This window comes from Pelophylax lessonae (assembly GCF_965119305.1).
Source record: "Pelophylax lessonae genome assembly, chromosome: 8".
Classification (NCBI taxonomy): domain Eukaryota; kingdom Metazoa; phylum Chordata; class Amphibia; order Anura; family Ranidae; genus Pelophylax; species Pelophylax lessonae.
The window spans coordinates 281279724-281294035 of NC_138775.1; the positions used below are offsets into that span (position 1 = coordinate 281279724).

The window sequence follows — 14312 nt, forward strand, 5'->3', positions numbered from 1 at the left end:
GTGTTCAGTGTGTGTGTATGTAAAACAGGGGTCTCCAAACTTTCCAAGCAAAGGGCCAGTTTACTGTCCTTCAGGCTTGAGAGGAGTATAAGGTGCCCCATCATTGGTTTTAAAGGGAGGAACAGTGCCCTATTGTTGATATCAATCAGAATAGTGCAAATGATGGTGTCATTTGGTGGAATAGTGCTCCAAGGCCCAGAAAAAGGCAAGCAAAGGGCCACATCTGGCCCCCGGGCTGCAGTTTGGAGACCACTGGTATATACGCATTTAATACACAACTAAGAATTCCCAGAGCACCATGGGTTAAAGTGACAGTTTAGCAAACGCTGCTTGTATTGAGGCTGCGTTTGTATTATTGAACCCTCCTATTAGGCCATTTAAGCCCCGTACACACGTAGCGATTGTCGGCCGTAAATATTGGGCCACCGACCGATCGTCGGCTTGTTAGTATGAGGCTTCCGACAACCGACTGCGACTTTTCGGCCGAACAGAATCTGGTGTGCAGGCATTAAAATTTTTGTTGGCCAACACCAGAACGGCCGATTGTTCGCCAGTCAGTACAGAATTCGGCCGACAAACAGCAGATGAGCAAGACTGGGCATGCTCAGAGAAGAAAAAACACAGGGAAAGTAAACCATCACATGACATCACTTCTGCAGTCGGCTGTTGTTGGCCGACAAAATTGGTGTGCAGTCTTTAGCACTTTTCAACCGACAGGACAGCACCGGACAAAAGACGGCCGATCGTTCGGCCGACATTCGGTACGTGTGTACGGGGCTTTAGTAAAGAAGTAGTCATTGCTGTGATGGCTCAAGTGACTTTGTAAACATTGGGCTTCTGTAAGCACAGGTGAAAGTAATCATGCCAATTAGGTTACAAGGAGACTACAACTCCACCTACTGGCTTTAACATAGATTACATTATATTAATATGCAATATTTGATAGTAACCTAAAAAAATATGTTAAAAGCATTTTAGAATTTCTATACATACACAACCACTACACATTTTCTTTAACATAAAAAATGCTTTAACATTACTCAGGAAAACAGGAAAATTTGCTAATGATCCTCAAAACATTAGTGTGATCGATGATGCAGATATTCCTAGAGTATGAAGTTTAAATCATCGTAATGATATTCCCTGTATTAACCATTATACACAATGAGGAGATAAATTACCTGATCAGCCAGTCCTCCGGGTAAGATCGTTCTGACAATTACCCCGCTGGCTTTTCCGCCAACAATCCCGAATCCTAATCCGGAGCCATCATTAATGAGTTCAATTTCCTCCACGTGGCTCCAACACATCTGCAAATCACAAGACGAAAAAAAAAAATTTAATCTCTCAAATCTTTCCAATTGTTACGTGGATCTAGTCAGCAGAATAGACATTGGGAGTATAACTGGGTCTGATCTGCCTGAAGGGTTTTGTGGGAAAGAGTTGCTCTTCCATATGGCTCCTATTACACTGAACATTAGCAGTTGCTTATTGTATTAATTGCTTATGTTTAACATATACATATGCTGTACATCTACAGAGCACATGGAGTGGGGGGGTTCCCACCCTTAGAATGTTGGCCTCATTCTCCTTGATTGAATAAATTAGTTCAAACACTTTGCACACAGATTCTCAAAGCTGAACTCTAGATAGATTAGATAGAGTAGATACCCATTAATGCAGTATTCATCATCACAAAGGATACGTTCACTATTCATAACATGTTACATCTATATTAAGGGTATAACATGTTACATGTTATTAAAGAACCGACCCCTGCACCCCCCCCCCCCCCATTTGACAACTAGCAGGGGATCATCTGCCCCCGCTAGCTGTCACAATTTTGAAAAAATGCCGCAGTGCAGGGCTCCCCCCCACCCCAGCCGTGTCACGTATTCATAGTGTTCTGTGCATGGAGAACGACATGTCCTCACAGCCTTAGCGCCTGTTGGCTTGTAGTTTTCAATGCACTACTACAGCACTGTGAGCCCTGTGTTAATTCATTGATTCTTCCTGTCAGTGTATTGGCTTCCTTGCAGGAGGTACAAGCAAGTAGGTACACTGACAGATGTTCAGGAGACCTGCATGGCATCAGCAATGGTGAAATGCTTTACTGCAACAAAATTAATAAATGCACATTTTTTTTACCTGTAAAAATATATTTATTATTTTTTGTCAAAAGGTGAACTTATTCTTTAAGCTGGCCATACAGCAACTGACCAAATTTCGATCCATGTAGGGCTGTTTCCGTTCATGAGAAGTCATGAATGCACTCGTTGGTATATTTTAATTTGATCAGTGCATGTAACCAATGGGCTGCAGCGCTGATCATTGTATTCTGAAAGGGGGGGGGGGGTCTTGCTGTCATAAAACAATGACACAGTGGGTAGGATTCCCCCATCCATCTTAAATGAGTTGATGGGGAAATCCGCTCAGTTTTTTCCTTCCTTCTGGCTTGAAAAAAAAAAAAAAAACTGACCCGTGTATAGCCACTTTTAGTCTCAGCCGCTTAAGTCCCCCATACAGAAGAGGTCAGAATCAAACAGGAAGAAACAGCACCAGGAGCCAATCAGTTGTACTGCAGTGTTCATGTGCCATCAAGGGACATGCTGATAGAAGGAGAGAGAAGTGTGACAGAAAGATCAGCTGATCTGTTTTCTGCTTCTCCTTTCATTGTCCAGTTATTAGTTGGGGGATGGAAAAGATCTGTAAGTATTACTTAACTGCAGCAGATAAAAATCAGGTCTTCTGCCCTGCAAGACAAATCTGAACCGTGTGTAAATCTCAGGACTGAATGGACAGCTATACAAATTTGGCAGGTATAACAGCTACTTGTATTTTGTATGCCTGGAGTTCAGCTTCAGGGAGGCAATTTGTTATTTTTCACTAGCCTGTGTGTTACTCACTCCTCAACCCTGCCCAATACGCACTCCTGAGCTCTGCACCCTGTGTGATACCTGCCCTTCACCCTATGAGGTACGCACTACTGAGCCCTGCACCCTGTGTGATACCTGCCCTTCCCCCTATGAAGTACCCACTACTGAGCCCTGCACCCTGTGTGATACCCGCCCTTCACCCTATGCATTACACACTCCTGGGCCGTGTGCGATACCCATGCTTGAGTCCTATACCTAGCATGATGTGCATTCCTAAACCCTCCTCAGACTGACACCGCCAACACAGGGACATTTTTTCCATCCAGTAACACCGCCAACATGGGGACATTTTTTCCATCCAGTGCCACCACCAACACAGGGACATTTTTTCTTTCCAGTGCCACCAACACAGGGACATTTTTTTTCTTTCTTTCAGTGCCACCACCAAAGCAAGGACATTTTTACCCCACTGATACAGCACCATTTCCCCCCTGGCAACACTAGGCATTTTTTTCCTTCAAGTGACTTTACCGATACTGAAATACCTGACACCACCAATTCAGGGACATTTTTGCCATTACCACTAGCGCCATATTTGGACACCCATTTTAAAACGCTTCAGTATGCTGCAGTGTGCCACACGCATTGGTACATACAGCTATTGGCCTCATCTCCTTCTCCACCTGGGGGGGGGGAAGGGGGCCAGTTTCCAGTCTTTACCCTGAACACTGGAAGACCTTGTACTAGCACTACTCCTGGGACCTGCATTACTGTGTCTTCCAGAGATGTCCGAGAAAAAGAACTTACTTGCTCGTCCTGCTGATTAGTTTGGCTTTGAGTGGTAATGGGCGCTGACTGTTTGGCTACCACCAGGTGTAAGAATCCAGAAGTCTGCTGGAGCAGAGATATGGCCTCTTGGTGGGAGACCGTTACGTCCAATGGGGTGAAATTAATTGCCAGAATCTGGTCATTTTCTTTAAGACGTCCATCCCTGAAAGACAAATACTTTCGTATAAGAGGATTTCCTAATCAACACAATGACAACAGGACAATCTTCCTACATTATATAGAACACTTCCACGTTGCTTGAATGCTTAGAAATGAGGCTTTAAAAAGAACGGGTCACTACAAAGCTTAGGCAATAATAAAAATATTCATTATAAAAGTATTCGAATTCTGTATTCTTACTTATGGAGGAATTATAATTGCCATCTCATTTAACTTTACTAACGTCATTGAAGAACAATTGCAGAGTACACACAAATCTATATATGGGACTTTACGATGTCGAAAGTATGGCAAACACAGAAATCCAATAAAATGAAATATTTTTATTGCATTAACTGCATATTAAAAACAGAGAGAGAGAACACAGGTTAACTAAAATGGAAAAATGTCCAAACACATATACATACATTAAAATACTTCCCAGCTCATAAATCACCACGTTATAATTAACAGTGCTTATTTACAAAGTATATTTTATTGTTTGAATATTGGACACTGTCCAGCCTTATATAACTTGTATTCTCTCGCTCTTTTAATATGAATTTGATACAATAAAAAATTAAAGTTTGTGAAGGTATTTGGAAACCCAACCCTTGTAAAATGAAGGCCTATAGCAGGAAGTGATGTTTGTCTATGATCAGCTGACTTCCTGTTTAGTGATGCCAAAACAAATAGAAAATTAAATAGGAATAATACAGTCCCATTATAAATGTTCTGCTTCCCTTAGCCTAAAATGTCTGATTACATATAATCTGTATGGCCAAGTTATATAAATGTCAAATTTCCCCATGTCTCTGCATGTATGGTGTATGAATATATATATATATATATATATTATATACACACACACACATACACACACACACACACACACACATCTATATCTATATATAACCTAAAAGGCAAAACTTTCTTTAGTTTGGAACAGACTAGAGAGGGGATTAGAATCCCTGTCAGCTTTTTTTTATCGCTGTCTGTGCCCCCGACAGATTTGTCCTGTCAATTTGACTGGTGACTGTTTAACCTAAAGTTAAAGAAAATCCCAAATTTTGTGTTGTCACCAGGAAGATGGAAATATTCCATAAGAGATGCCAGTTCTGGTGACAATTTGCAAACTTTGAAGACATTTTCTCTTACTTCCCAGTTTTGGCTACAGAACAAGAAGCAAAATCACTGCAATGGGACATCAATGGGCAACATACCACCCCTCCCCCCCCCCCCCAAAAAAAAAAAAAAAAAAAAAAAAGCAAACAAGGGCTATTACCCTATTTTAACCACAGGGCACTTTCATCCCCCTTCATCCCCTTCCTGCCCAGGCCAGTTATGCGCATTAGGTGCTGTTGAATGACAATTGCGCAGTCATGCAACACTGTACCCATATATAAAATGGTTATCTTTTTCACACAAATAGAGCTTTCTTTTAGTGGTATTTAAACACCACTGGGCTTTTTTAAAATTTTGGTAAACAAATGGAAAAAAGACCAAAAAAAAAGTTTGTTTCTGTTTTAAAATGTTGCAAACAAGTAATTTTTCTTCTTCGCTGATGGGCACTGATGAGGCGGCACTAATGGGCACTCACAGGCAGCACTGATGGGCTGCACTGATGATCAGCACCCTGATTATCAGCGTAGATGTCTCCTTTCACACTTGCCAGTTACCGACCCTCCTCTCCTCACACTGACAGCATAAAGGAAAGGACTGCCCATAACCAGCAAGTGTCTTTACATTGTGGTCAGCTCTGATTGGACACAGATGATCACATGGTAAAGAGCTGCTGTGATTGGCACTTTACCCTGATTACAGAGCTCACCAATTGTGCGCCGCAGCAGGCGCATGGTTCTGGGAAGAGGTCAATATATGTCCTCCCAGAACTGGATGAATGCGCTGTAGCCATCATTCAGCTATAGTGTGGTTGGTAAGTGGCTAAAGGATAAAAGTCCATGTTTTCAAAAAAAAAAAATGTAAAATGCTAATTTTTTTGCAGGTCAAAAAAAAAAAAAAAAAGTGAATATTTATTTATTTTTAGGAGTCTGTAAAGCATTGCACCCATGATCAGCAGATCACAGGTGCAGTGTCAAGTTCCTGCAGACTCTGTCTGATATGGACAGGCATTTACTGAATGACAGGATGATCAATGAACTAACAAGAGGGCTCATCAGTGCCCTAGGAGTTCACTGAGAATTATAAGCGGACAGCCACAATGAAGATATTTGTAGTTCATTCATTCATTCAAAGAACTCTGAATGAATGATGCGGGTTTAAGGAATGGAGACACCAGGTGCGGCATGAACAGAAGGTGCAGCATGACAGCATGCTCATTGCACTGCAGCACTGATTGTCCCCTTTTTCTGCTTCACCCATTCCTGGTCATAGTTCTGATGCAAAAGGCTGATAGCATGTTTAACCGCTTGCTGACCAGCCGCCGTAGTTTTACTGCAGCAGGTCGGCTCTGTCCTGCAAAACAACGTACCTGTACGTCGCTTCGCAGGACCACACGCACCCATTGACCACATGGGAAGCTAATCAGAGGGTAAAGCGACCGCGATTGCCGCCGGGCAACCGCTCCCCGTGGAGACAGAACGACGTTCTGCCATTATAAACACGGCAGACCGCTGTTCTGTCAGTAATGAACACAGGGATCCTGTGTTCCTCTTATGTAGGAACACAGGTCTCTGTCTTCATGCAGCAAGCCCATCCCCCGACAGTTAGAAGCAACCCCTAGGGACACATTTTACCCTTTGATCGCCCCTGGAATTCCTTTCCTGCCAGTGCCATTAGTACAGTAACAGTGCATATTTACTGTCAAAAATGTCAGTCAGGTGTCGAATCTGTCCGCCGCAATGTCGCAGTCCCACTAAAAAATCTCTGATCGCCCCCATTAAAAAAAATAATTAAACAAAAATGACAAATCTTTCCCGTAGTTTGTAGACGCGATAACTTTTGCGCAAACCAATCAATATGCCCTTATTTAGATTATTTTTACCAAAAATATGTAGCAGAATACAAATTGGCCTAAAATGATGAAAAAATTAGATTTTTACATTTTTTTTGTTGGGAATGTTATATAGTAGAAAGTAAAAAATATTGTTTTTTTTCCCAGAATTGTCGCTCTTTTTTTGTTTATAAAAAAAAAAAAAAAAAAAAAAAAAAAATCGCAGAGGTGATCAAATACCACCAAAAGAAAGCTCTATTTGTGGGAAAAAGGGACATCAATTTTACAAGGGTACAGCGTCGCACGACCGTGCAATTGTCAGTTAAAATAACAGTGCAAAAATCGCAAAAAATGGCCTGGTCATTAAAGCGGAGTTCCACCCTAAAATTATACTTACCTCCATCTTCTTGCTCCGGGTCACCTGAAAAACAAATGGATAATCGCAATTTTTTTTTTTTTTTACTCACCTCGTTTAGAAGAAAATATACTTACCTTACTTCCTCTTCCTCCCCTCGGCGGCCACGGCGATTCGTCACTTCCTGGCTTGCAATGATTCCTGGGAGCTGAACGTCATCGCTCCCAGGAATCAATGCGCCTGCACCGGCCCCCGACGTCAGTTCCGGTTCAGGCGCCGTCATACCTTGCTAAACAGCTTCTGGGCATGCCCAGAAGCTGTGCAGGGATGACGCTGCGGCACCGGAAGTGACAGCGGGGCCGGTGCAGTGCATTGTGGGACCAAAGAAGACGGAAGAGGACACAGAAGAGGATCACGCTGGCTTCAAGCTGCCCACACCTGAGATGGCAGCGCTGGACAATACATTTTCAAGGTAAGTATTTCTTCTTGCAGGTAAGTGCAACCCGGGACAGATCAGAGGCTAGCCATTGTGGAATGTACTAGCCCTGACTGTCCCGGGGGTATTTTTATTAAAACTTTCCCAGGGTGGAACTCCGCATTAAGGGGGTAAATCTTTAAGGGGGTAGTCCAGAAGTAGTTAATTTCAGGCACTTACACTGCTTGCAGTGTAGAGATCAGCTTGAAAAAAAAAAGTAGCTTACTAACATAAAGGATCTTTTAAGCCAATGAAACAAATGTCAACTCTATAGTTCACAAAAATAGCAACAAACTTCTTTTCCCATCTCTTAATCCAGATTCTTGAGAAGCCACGTTGCAGCATCTGGTATCGATGACCGGTATGAAATGAACTGGCCTTCTTCGACCCAACACATAATTACGGACATTACAAAAACAGCCATTGCCCAAAAATCTAATTTCTCACTCCCCAAACATGACCCCCCTCCATTATCTCCCCTCCTACGTGTTTCTCATGATACAGATGTCTGAAGTTATTAGAAATTAAAGTCTAACTCTGGGAATTTACCAGATCGTTAAAACTCCCCAAACCCCACCATCAACTGATAAGGGACAATAATGTTTTTCTAAGGGATAAAATAACGTAGATTATTACTTACGGTACCTTTATCCAGGATCCTGCAGTCTTCCTTCTACCAGTTCTGTGGGGATAATGAAGCCGCTTTTCTTGCCAGTCTACCACTGGGCTTTAAAATCTCTTGCCAATGTCATCAAGTACAATTCAGGACCAGCGATCATCACTGTTACTGTCTTGTACATATATGATGTAACAATGCCCATCCACGTTCAAGCACTGGAAAGAGGAGGACTGCAACAATAGCTATGTTGATGGCATTGGTATGAAATGCTAAGGTGGCGATGGTTAGTATATACCAACACCACATCCCTATGTATGTATACAAAGGCAAAGAAAGAAAGCTGGGATAATCACAGACCGTGGAAAATTTTGTATTTCATTTTGAAATGAAGGTCCCAGAGTCTGGAGGAAGAGTGGAGAGGCACAGAATCCAAGTTGCATGAAGTCCAGTGTGAAGTTTCCACAGTCAGTGATGATTTGGGGAGCCGTGTCATCTGCTGGTGTTGGTCCCCTGTGTTTTATCAAGTCCAAAGTCAGCGCAGCCCTCTACCAAGAAATTCTAGAGCTCTTCATGGTTCCCTCTGCTGACCAGCTTTATAGAGATACTGATTTCATTTTCCAGCAGGACTTGGCACCGCCCACACTGCCAAAAGTACCAATACCTGGTTTAATGATCAATGTAACACTGTGGTTGATTGGCCAGCAAACTCGCCTGACATAAACCCCATAGAGAATCTGTGGGGTTTTGTCAAGAGGAAGATGAGAGACACCAGACCCAACAATGCAGACGAGCTGAAGGCCGCTATCAAAGAAACCTGGGCTTCCATAACACCTCAGCAGTGCCACAGGCTGATCGCCTCCATGCCACGCCGCATTGATGCAGTAATTCATGCAAAAGGAGCCCAGCCCAAGTATGGAGTGCATCCTTTACTGTACATGGACATACAATGCTCAAAAAAAAAAAAAAAAAAAAGAAATGAAAGGAACACTTTGAAAACACATAACATCTCAATGGGGAAAAATGTCATGCTGGATATCTATACTGATATGGACTGAATAATGTGTTAGGATCTATACTGGTAAGGACTGGGTAATGTGCTAGGATCTATACTGGTATGGACTGGGTAATGTGTTAGGACAGTGATGGCGAACCTTGGCAACCCAGATGTTTTGGAACTACATTTCCCATGATGCTCAACTCAACAATGCAGAGTGCATGAACATCATGGGAAATGTAGTTCCAAAACATCTGGGGTGCCAAGGTTCGCCATCACTGTGTTAGGATCTATACTGGTAAGGACTGGGTAATGCGTTAGTATCTATAATGGTAAGGACTGAGTAATATGTTAGGATCTATACTGGTATGGACTGGGTAATGTGTTAGGATCCATACTGGTATGGACTGGGTAATGTGTTAGGATCCATACTGGTATGGACTGGGTAATGTGTTAGGAACAAAAGGATGCCACATAGTTTGATGGAAATTAAAATCATCAACCTACAGAGGGCTGAATTCAAAGGCACCCCAAAAATCAAAGTGAAAAAATGATGCAGCAGGCTAATCCATTTTGTTGAAATTTCATTGCAAGAACTCAAAATGGTCCTCAGTAGTTTGTATGGCCCCCACGTGCTTGTATGCATGCCTGACATCATTAGGGCATGCTCCTAATTAGATGACGGATGGTGTCCTGGGGTATTTCCTCCCACAACTGGACCAGGGCATCACTGAGCTCCTAAATACACTGAGGTGTAACCTGGCAGCATTGGATGGACCAAAACAAAATATCCCAGAGGTGTTTTAGTGGATTTAGGTCAGGAGAGCGTGGGGGCTATTCAATGGTATCAATTCCTTTATCCTCCAGGAACTGGCTACATACTCTCGCCACATGAGGCCAGCCATTGTCGTGCACCAGGAGGAACCCAGGACCCACTCCACCAGTTTAGGGTCTGGCAATGGGTCCAAGGATTTTATCCGATACCCAATTGCAGTCAGGGTGCCGTTGTCTAGCCTGTAGAGGTCTGTGCGTCCCTCCATGAACATGCCTCCCCAGACCATCACTGACCCACCACCAAACCAGTCATGCTGAACCGATGTTACAGGCAGCATTACCTTCTCCACGGCTTCTCCAGACTCTTTCACATCTTTACATGTACATAGGGTGAGCCTGCTCTCATCTGTGAAAAGCACAGGGTGCCAGTGGCGGTACTGCCAATTCTGGTGTTCAATGGCAAATGCCAATCAAGCTCCATGGTGCTGGGCAGTGAGCACAGGGCCCACTAGAGGACATCAGGCCACCCTTATGAAGTCTGTTTCTGATCGTTTGGTCAGAGACATTCACATCAGTGGGCTTCTGGAGGTCATTTTGTAGGGCTCTGGCAGTGCTCATCCTGTTCCTCCTGTCCAGCTTTCCTAGAGTAACTGCCTGTCTCCTGGAATCTCCTCCATGCTCTTGAGACTGTGCTGGAAGACACAGAAAACCTGCTGGCAATGGCACGTATTGGATGTGCCATCCTGGAGGAGTTGGACTAAATGTGCATCCTCTATAGCAGGGGTCTTCAAACTATGGCCCTCCAGTTGTTCAGGAACTACAATTCCCATCATGCCTAGTCATGTCTGTGAATGTCAGAGTTTTACAATGCCTCATGGGATGTGTAGTTCCGCAACAGCTGGAGGGCCGTAGCTTGAGGATCCCTGCTCTATAGGGTCCAGGTATCGCCTCATGCTACCAGTAGTGACACTGACCCTAGACAAATGCAAAACTAGTGAAAAACAGTCAAAAAAGATGAGTAGCGGAAAAAAAATGACAGTGGCCTCCACCTGCAAAACCATTCCTGTTTCGGAGGTCATCTCATTTTTGCCCATCCAGTGCACCTGTTGTTAATATAATTAACACCAAAAGCAGCTGAAACTGACCGACAACCCCCTCTGCTACTTAAGTGACCAGATCAATATCCCAGGAGTTTAATTGACTGGATGCTATACTCTGATTAAAAAGTGTTCCTTTAATTCAGTGGTTCTTAACCTGGGTTCGATCGAACCCCAGGGGTTCGGTGAGTCACTCTCCGGGGTTCTGCGGGGGGGACAAAGGGGCAATTGCTCCCCCCGAGAAAATATTACTGATTGTGAGGCCGAGCGCACCCCGGGAAATCAGAGCTGCAGTCGGGACAACTCACAGCCATTGCACATAGACACTTGACACTCCGCCCCCTGTACCTCCCCCAGCAGGTTTCCAGCCTATCTCCTGCAGGCTGCTTGCTGCGTGAGTAGGCGGGATGGGGATGTACCTGACCACGGAGATCGCGCCCGCCTGGAAGAGGGAAGTGTGAGCAGATGAGCAGAGGGAGCCGAGTGAATGTTCCTGGAGGTAGGCTCAGCTAGCTGTACATGGTGGATTTGTTTACAAGGACCTCTATGCTACGTCTGCTGAGTTACAGCAGCTTAGCATAGAGGTGCTGTTAGCTGACAGATGGAAATGCATGTCCTTTTCATTTAGCTCAATAAAGCATTGTGAATACCCCCCTGGTGTGTGCCCTCCTGATACCCCATGGAATGCTCTCCCAACACCTCCCCCCAATGTGTGCCCTCCTAACACCCCATGGTATGCCCTCCAAACACCTCCCCAAAGTGTGTTTCCTCTTGACACCCCATGCTATGTCCTCCCAACCCCCCCAGTGTGTGCCCTCCTGATACCCCATGGTATGTACTATTCAATGGCGAGCGACCGACCGCGACTTGTCAGGCGACCAAGTCGCCTGACAAGTCGCGCTAGTGTGAATGGACCCTAACAGAAAGCAGACTATTCCTTACAAATGAAAAAAAAATAAATAAATAAAAAATACCAGTTTATCCCTTACCTGTCTGCAATGCTTCCCGCTTGCACTCCTTTGATAAACACACCAGCATCTCCTCCATTGGCATTTTTCAGCGCCACCACGCTAAAACCGAGGCCCCCGACAGAAGGCTTTTCTATATCTATATATTCAATTTGCCGGCCCTAATGCAAAAAAAAGGGGGAAGAAAAAAAAAACAAATAGAAATTTGATTTGTTAGGCCGTCGTCTCTGCCAACCAGCTCAATTTTCTCCGGAGGGACCGGAGAACTCTGAGAAATTTATATCCTGTAAGACAGGACAAGCTCAGCACTTTGATAATAAATTAATTCTGCCCAAGATCTCACTCCATTACTTCCCAGTGAAAACAGAGAACAGCACATGCCGTCAGCTCCGTGACGGAAAACCTCGGGGAGTTTCGGAACTATTTTCACACTTCATTCTCCAGCTAAATAAGTTGTATATCAGGACCTGGCTTCAATGAAGACTGAACTGCTGTTTGCAAAAAAAGATTTTCAGACCTTTTTTTTTTACTTTGCCCCTCACCTCAATGACCAACACATTTGTTTTTAAAAATTCCACTAAAACGGGGATTCATAGGTTAGGAGTTATAAATTGGCAGTACAAAATAGCAATAGAAACATGACAGGACTAAAAGAAGTCTGTCAGCAGTTTCTGCTCCTGTGGAGACGACTTTCTCACGGGCCTACCGTAGTCACAAATAAGGACTTATTGAGGGAGATTTACTAAGACTAGAGTGCAAATTCTGGTGCAGCTTGGCACAGAAACCAATCAGGTTTTATTATTGTCAAAGCTTAACTGAACAAGCTGAAGTTAGAAGCTGATAGAAGCTGATGAAACATGGAAAGTGGGCCAGAGAAAGTTTACTCTACATAGAACTACTGGCACACATAAATGCAGCTCTGTGTTCATGAATACATCATTAGCTCTTCCTGCCTAACCCAGGCGTCCCACTAGGGCCGGGTTCATGCTGTGTGCGGACGCGGCTCACAGCAGGGGTCCGGTGCATCCCTGCTCTGCATTTCAGGGATGAATCGGGCCCAAATTTTTGCCTGAACTCAGACCTGAAACCGAAGCCAAAGACGCAGAGGGCCCTTGTGCAATGCGCTCGGCAGCCGCCCTGAAGGTGTGTGAACTGGCTTCACTGAGAGCCGGTCACAGTCTCCTGTCATACGAATTGGATGCGGGGAAATCCGCATCCAATTCCCATCAGTATGAACCCAGCCTTAAAGGGCCTGTCCAGGGGGTTGGAAGGATCCGCAATCATGTGACCAATGTGATTGGCTGTCACTGTGGCCACGTGCTCAGGGTCGGTCCTGCTGGCTACTGATCATTAGTGAACACCAAGAACTCTCTGACAACTCAGTCTCTGTGCTGGGAGCCTGTAGTGAGCACTCAGCACAGCAACATCAGCCACTCAGTGCATATATGCAGCATGTGGGCATTAAAGCCCACCCTTTTGCCACTGCACCTTTGCGGTATACGAGGCAACAGGCTAAAGCATAGTACAGCTTTCTGAACAAGTTGCATGTTACATCCTTATTTAGGGTGTAACTTGAAACATGGTCACGTTCCCCACACCTTGACCCTAAAACTGCTCTCCCCCCCCCTTACATAAAATCACAGCATCCTATCTGTAGCCTTCGGTTTGGTGTTTAATTTGGCGAGGTGGTGCATAGCTCTGACTGCACATCTATGTTCATCCAATCACAGTGAATGGAAGAACTAAAAGTCCCATCTGCCACCGTGGCAGAGCGATTCATAGAACCTAATGGAGCCTAAAGCCTGGTACACAATATATTCGTTTTTTTTTTTTTTCAAACCAGTGGGCTGAATGAAAATAAAAAAACTGAACAGCTTGGGAGGAGCCGCTGTACTAAATATTCAATATTAGCTAAGCGAACTTCCACACCAAGCTATCTTGTTCTGACCGGGGGATGGCCCCCCCACCAGAACACATGACCCCAGAACACGCTATTGGCTGATTGGATGCTGGTTAGCAGACCTTTTTTGGTCATTCCCCTTCCACAGAAGCCGCTGTACACACGGGTCGAATGTCGGCCAATTTCTATTAAACTAGCCAATGCCACCTGATATTCGGCCCTTAAAGAGGAGTTATGCCTGGGGGGAAAAAAAAATTTAAAAGTCAGGAGCTACAAAAACTGTAGCTGCTGACTTTTAATATATAGACACTTAC

The 14312-nt window shown here is 44.2% G+C and overlaps 1 protein-coding gene across 4 annotated transcripts in view; it reads right to left on the bottom strand.

Annotated features, from left to right (window-relative positions):
- The window catches only part of PATJ (PATJ crumbs cell polarity complex component), a 483060-nt gene that overhangs the window by 417977 nt on the left and 50771 nt on the right, over window positions 1-14312 (bottom strand). For all 4 annotated transcript variants that reach the window (XM_082265149.1, XM_082265150.1, XM_082265148.1 and 1 more), the window contains exons 5-7: window positions 12120-12259; window positions 3684-3867; window positions 1182-1310 (exon numbers count right to left, since the gene is read on the bottom strand). In XM_082265149.1, coding sequence (XP_082121275.1) covers window positions 1182-1310; window positions 3684-3867; window positions 12120-12259 — 453 coding nt within the window. The remainder of the gene's footprint in view (window positions 1-1181; window positions 1311-3683; window positions 3868-12119; window positions 12260-14312) is intronic.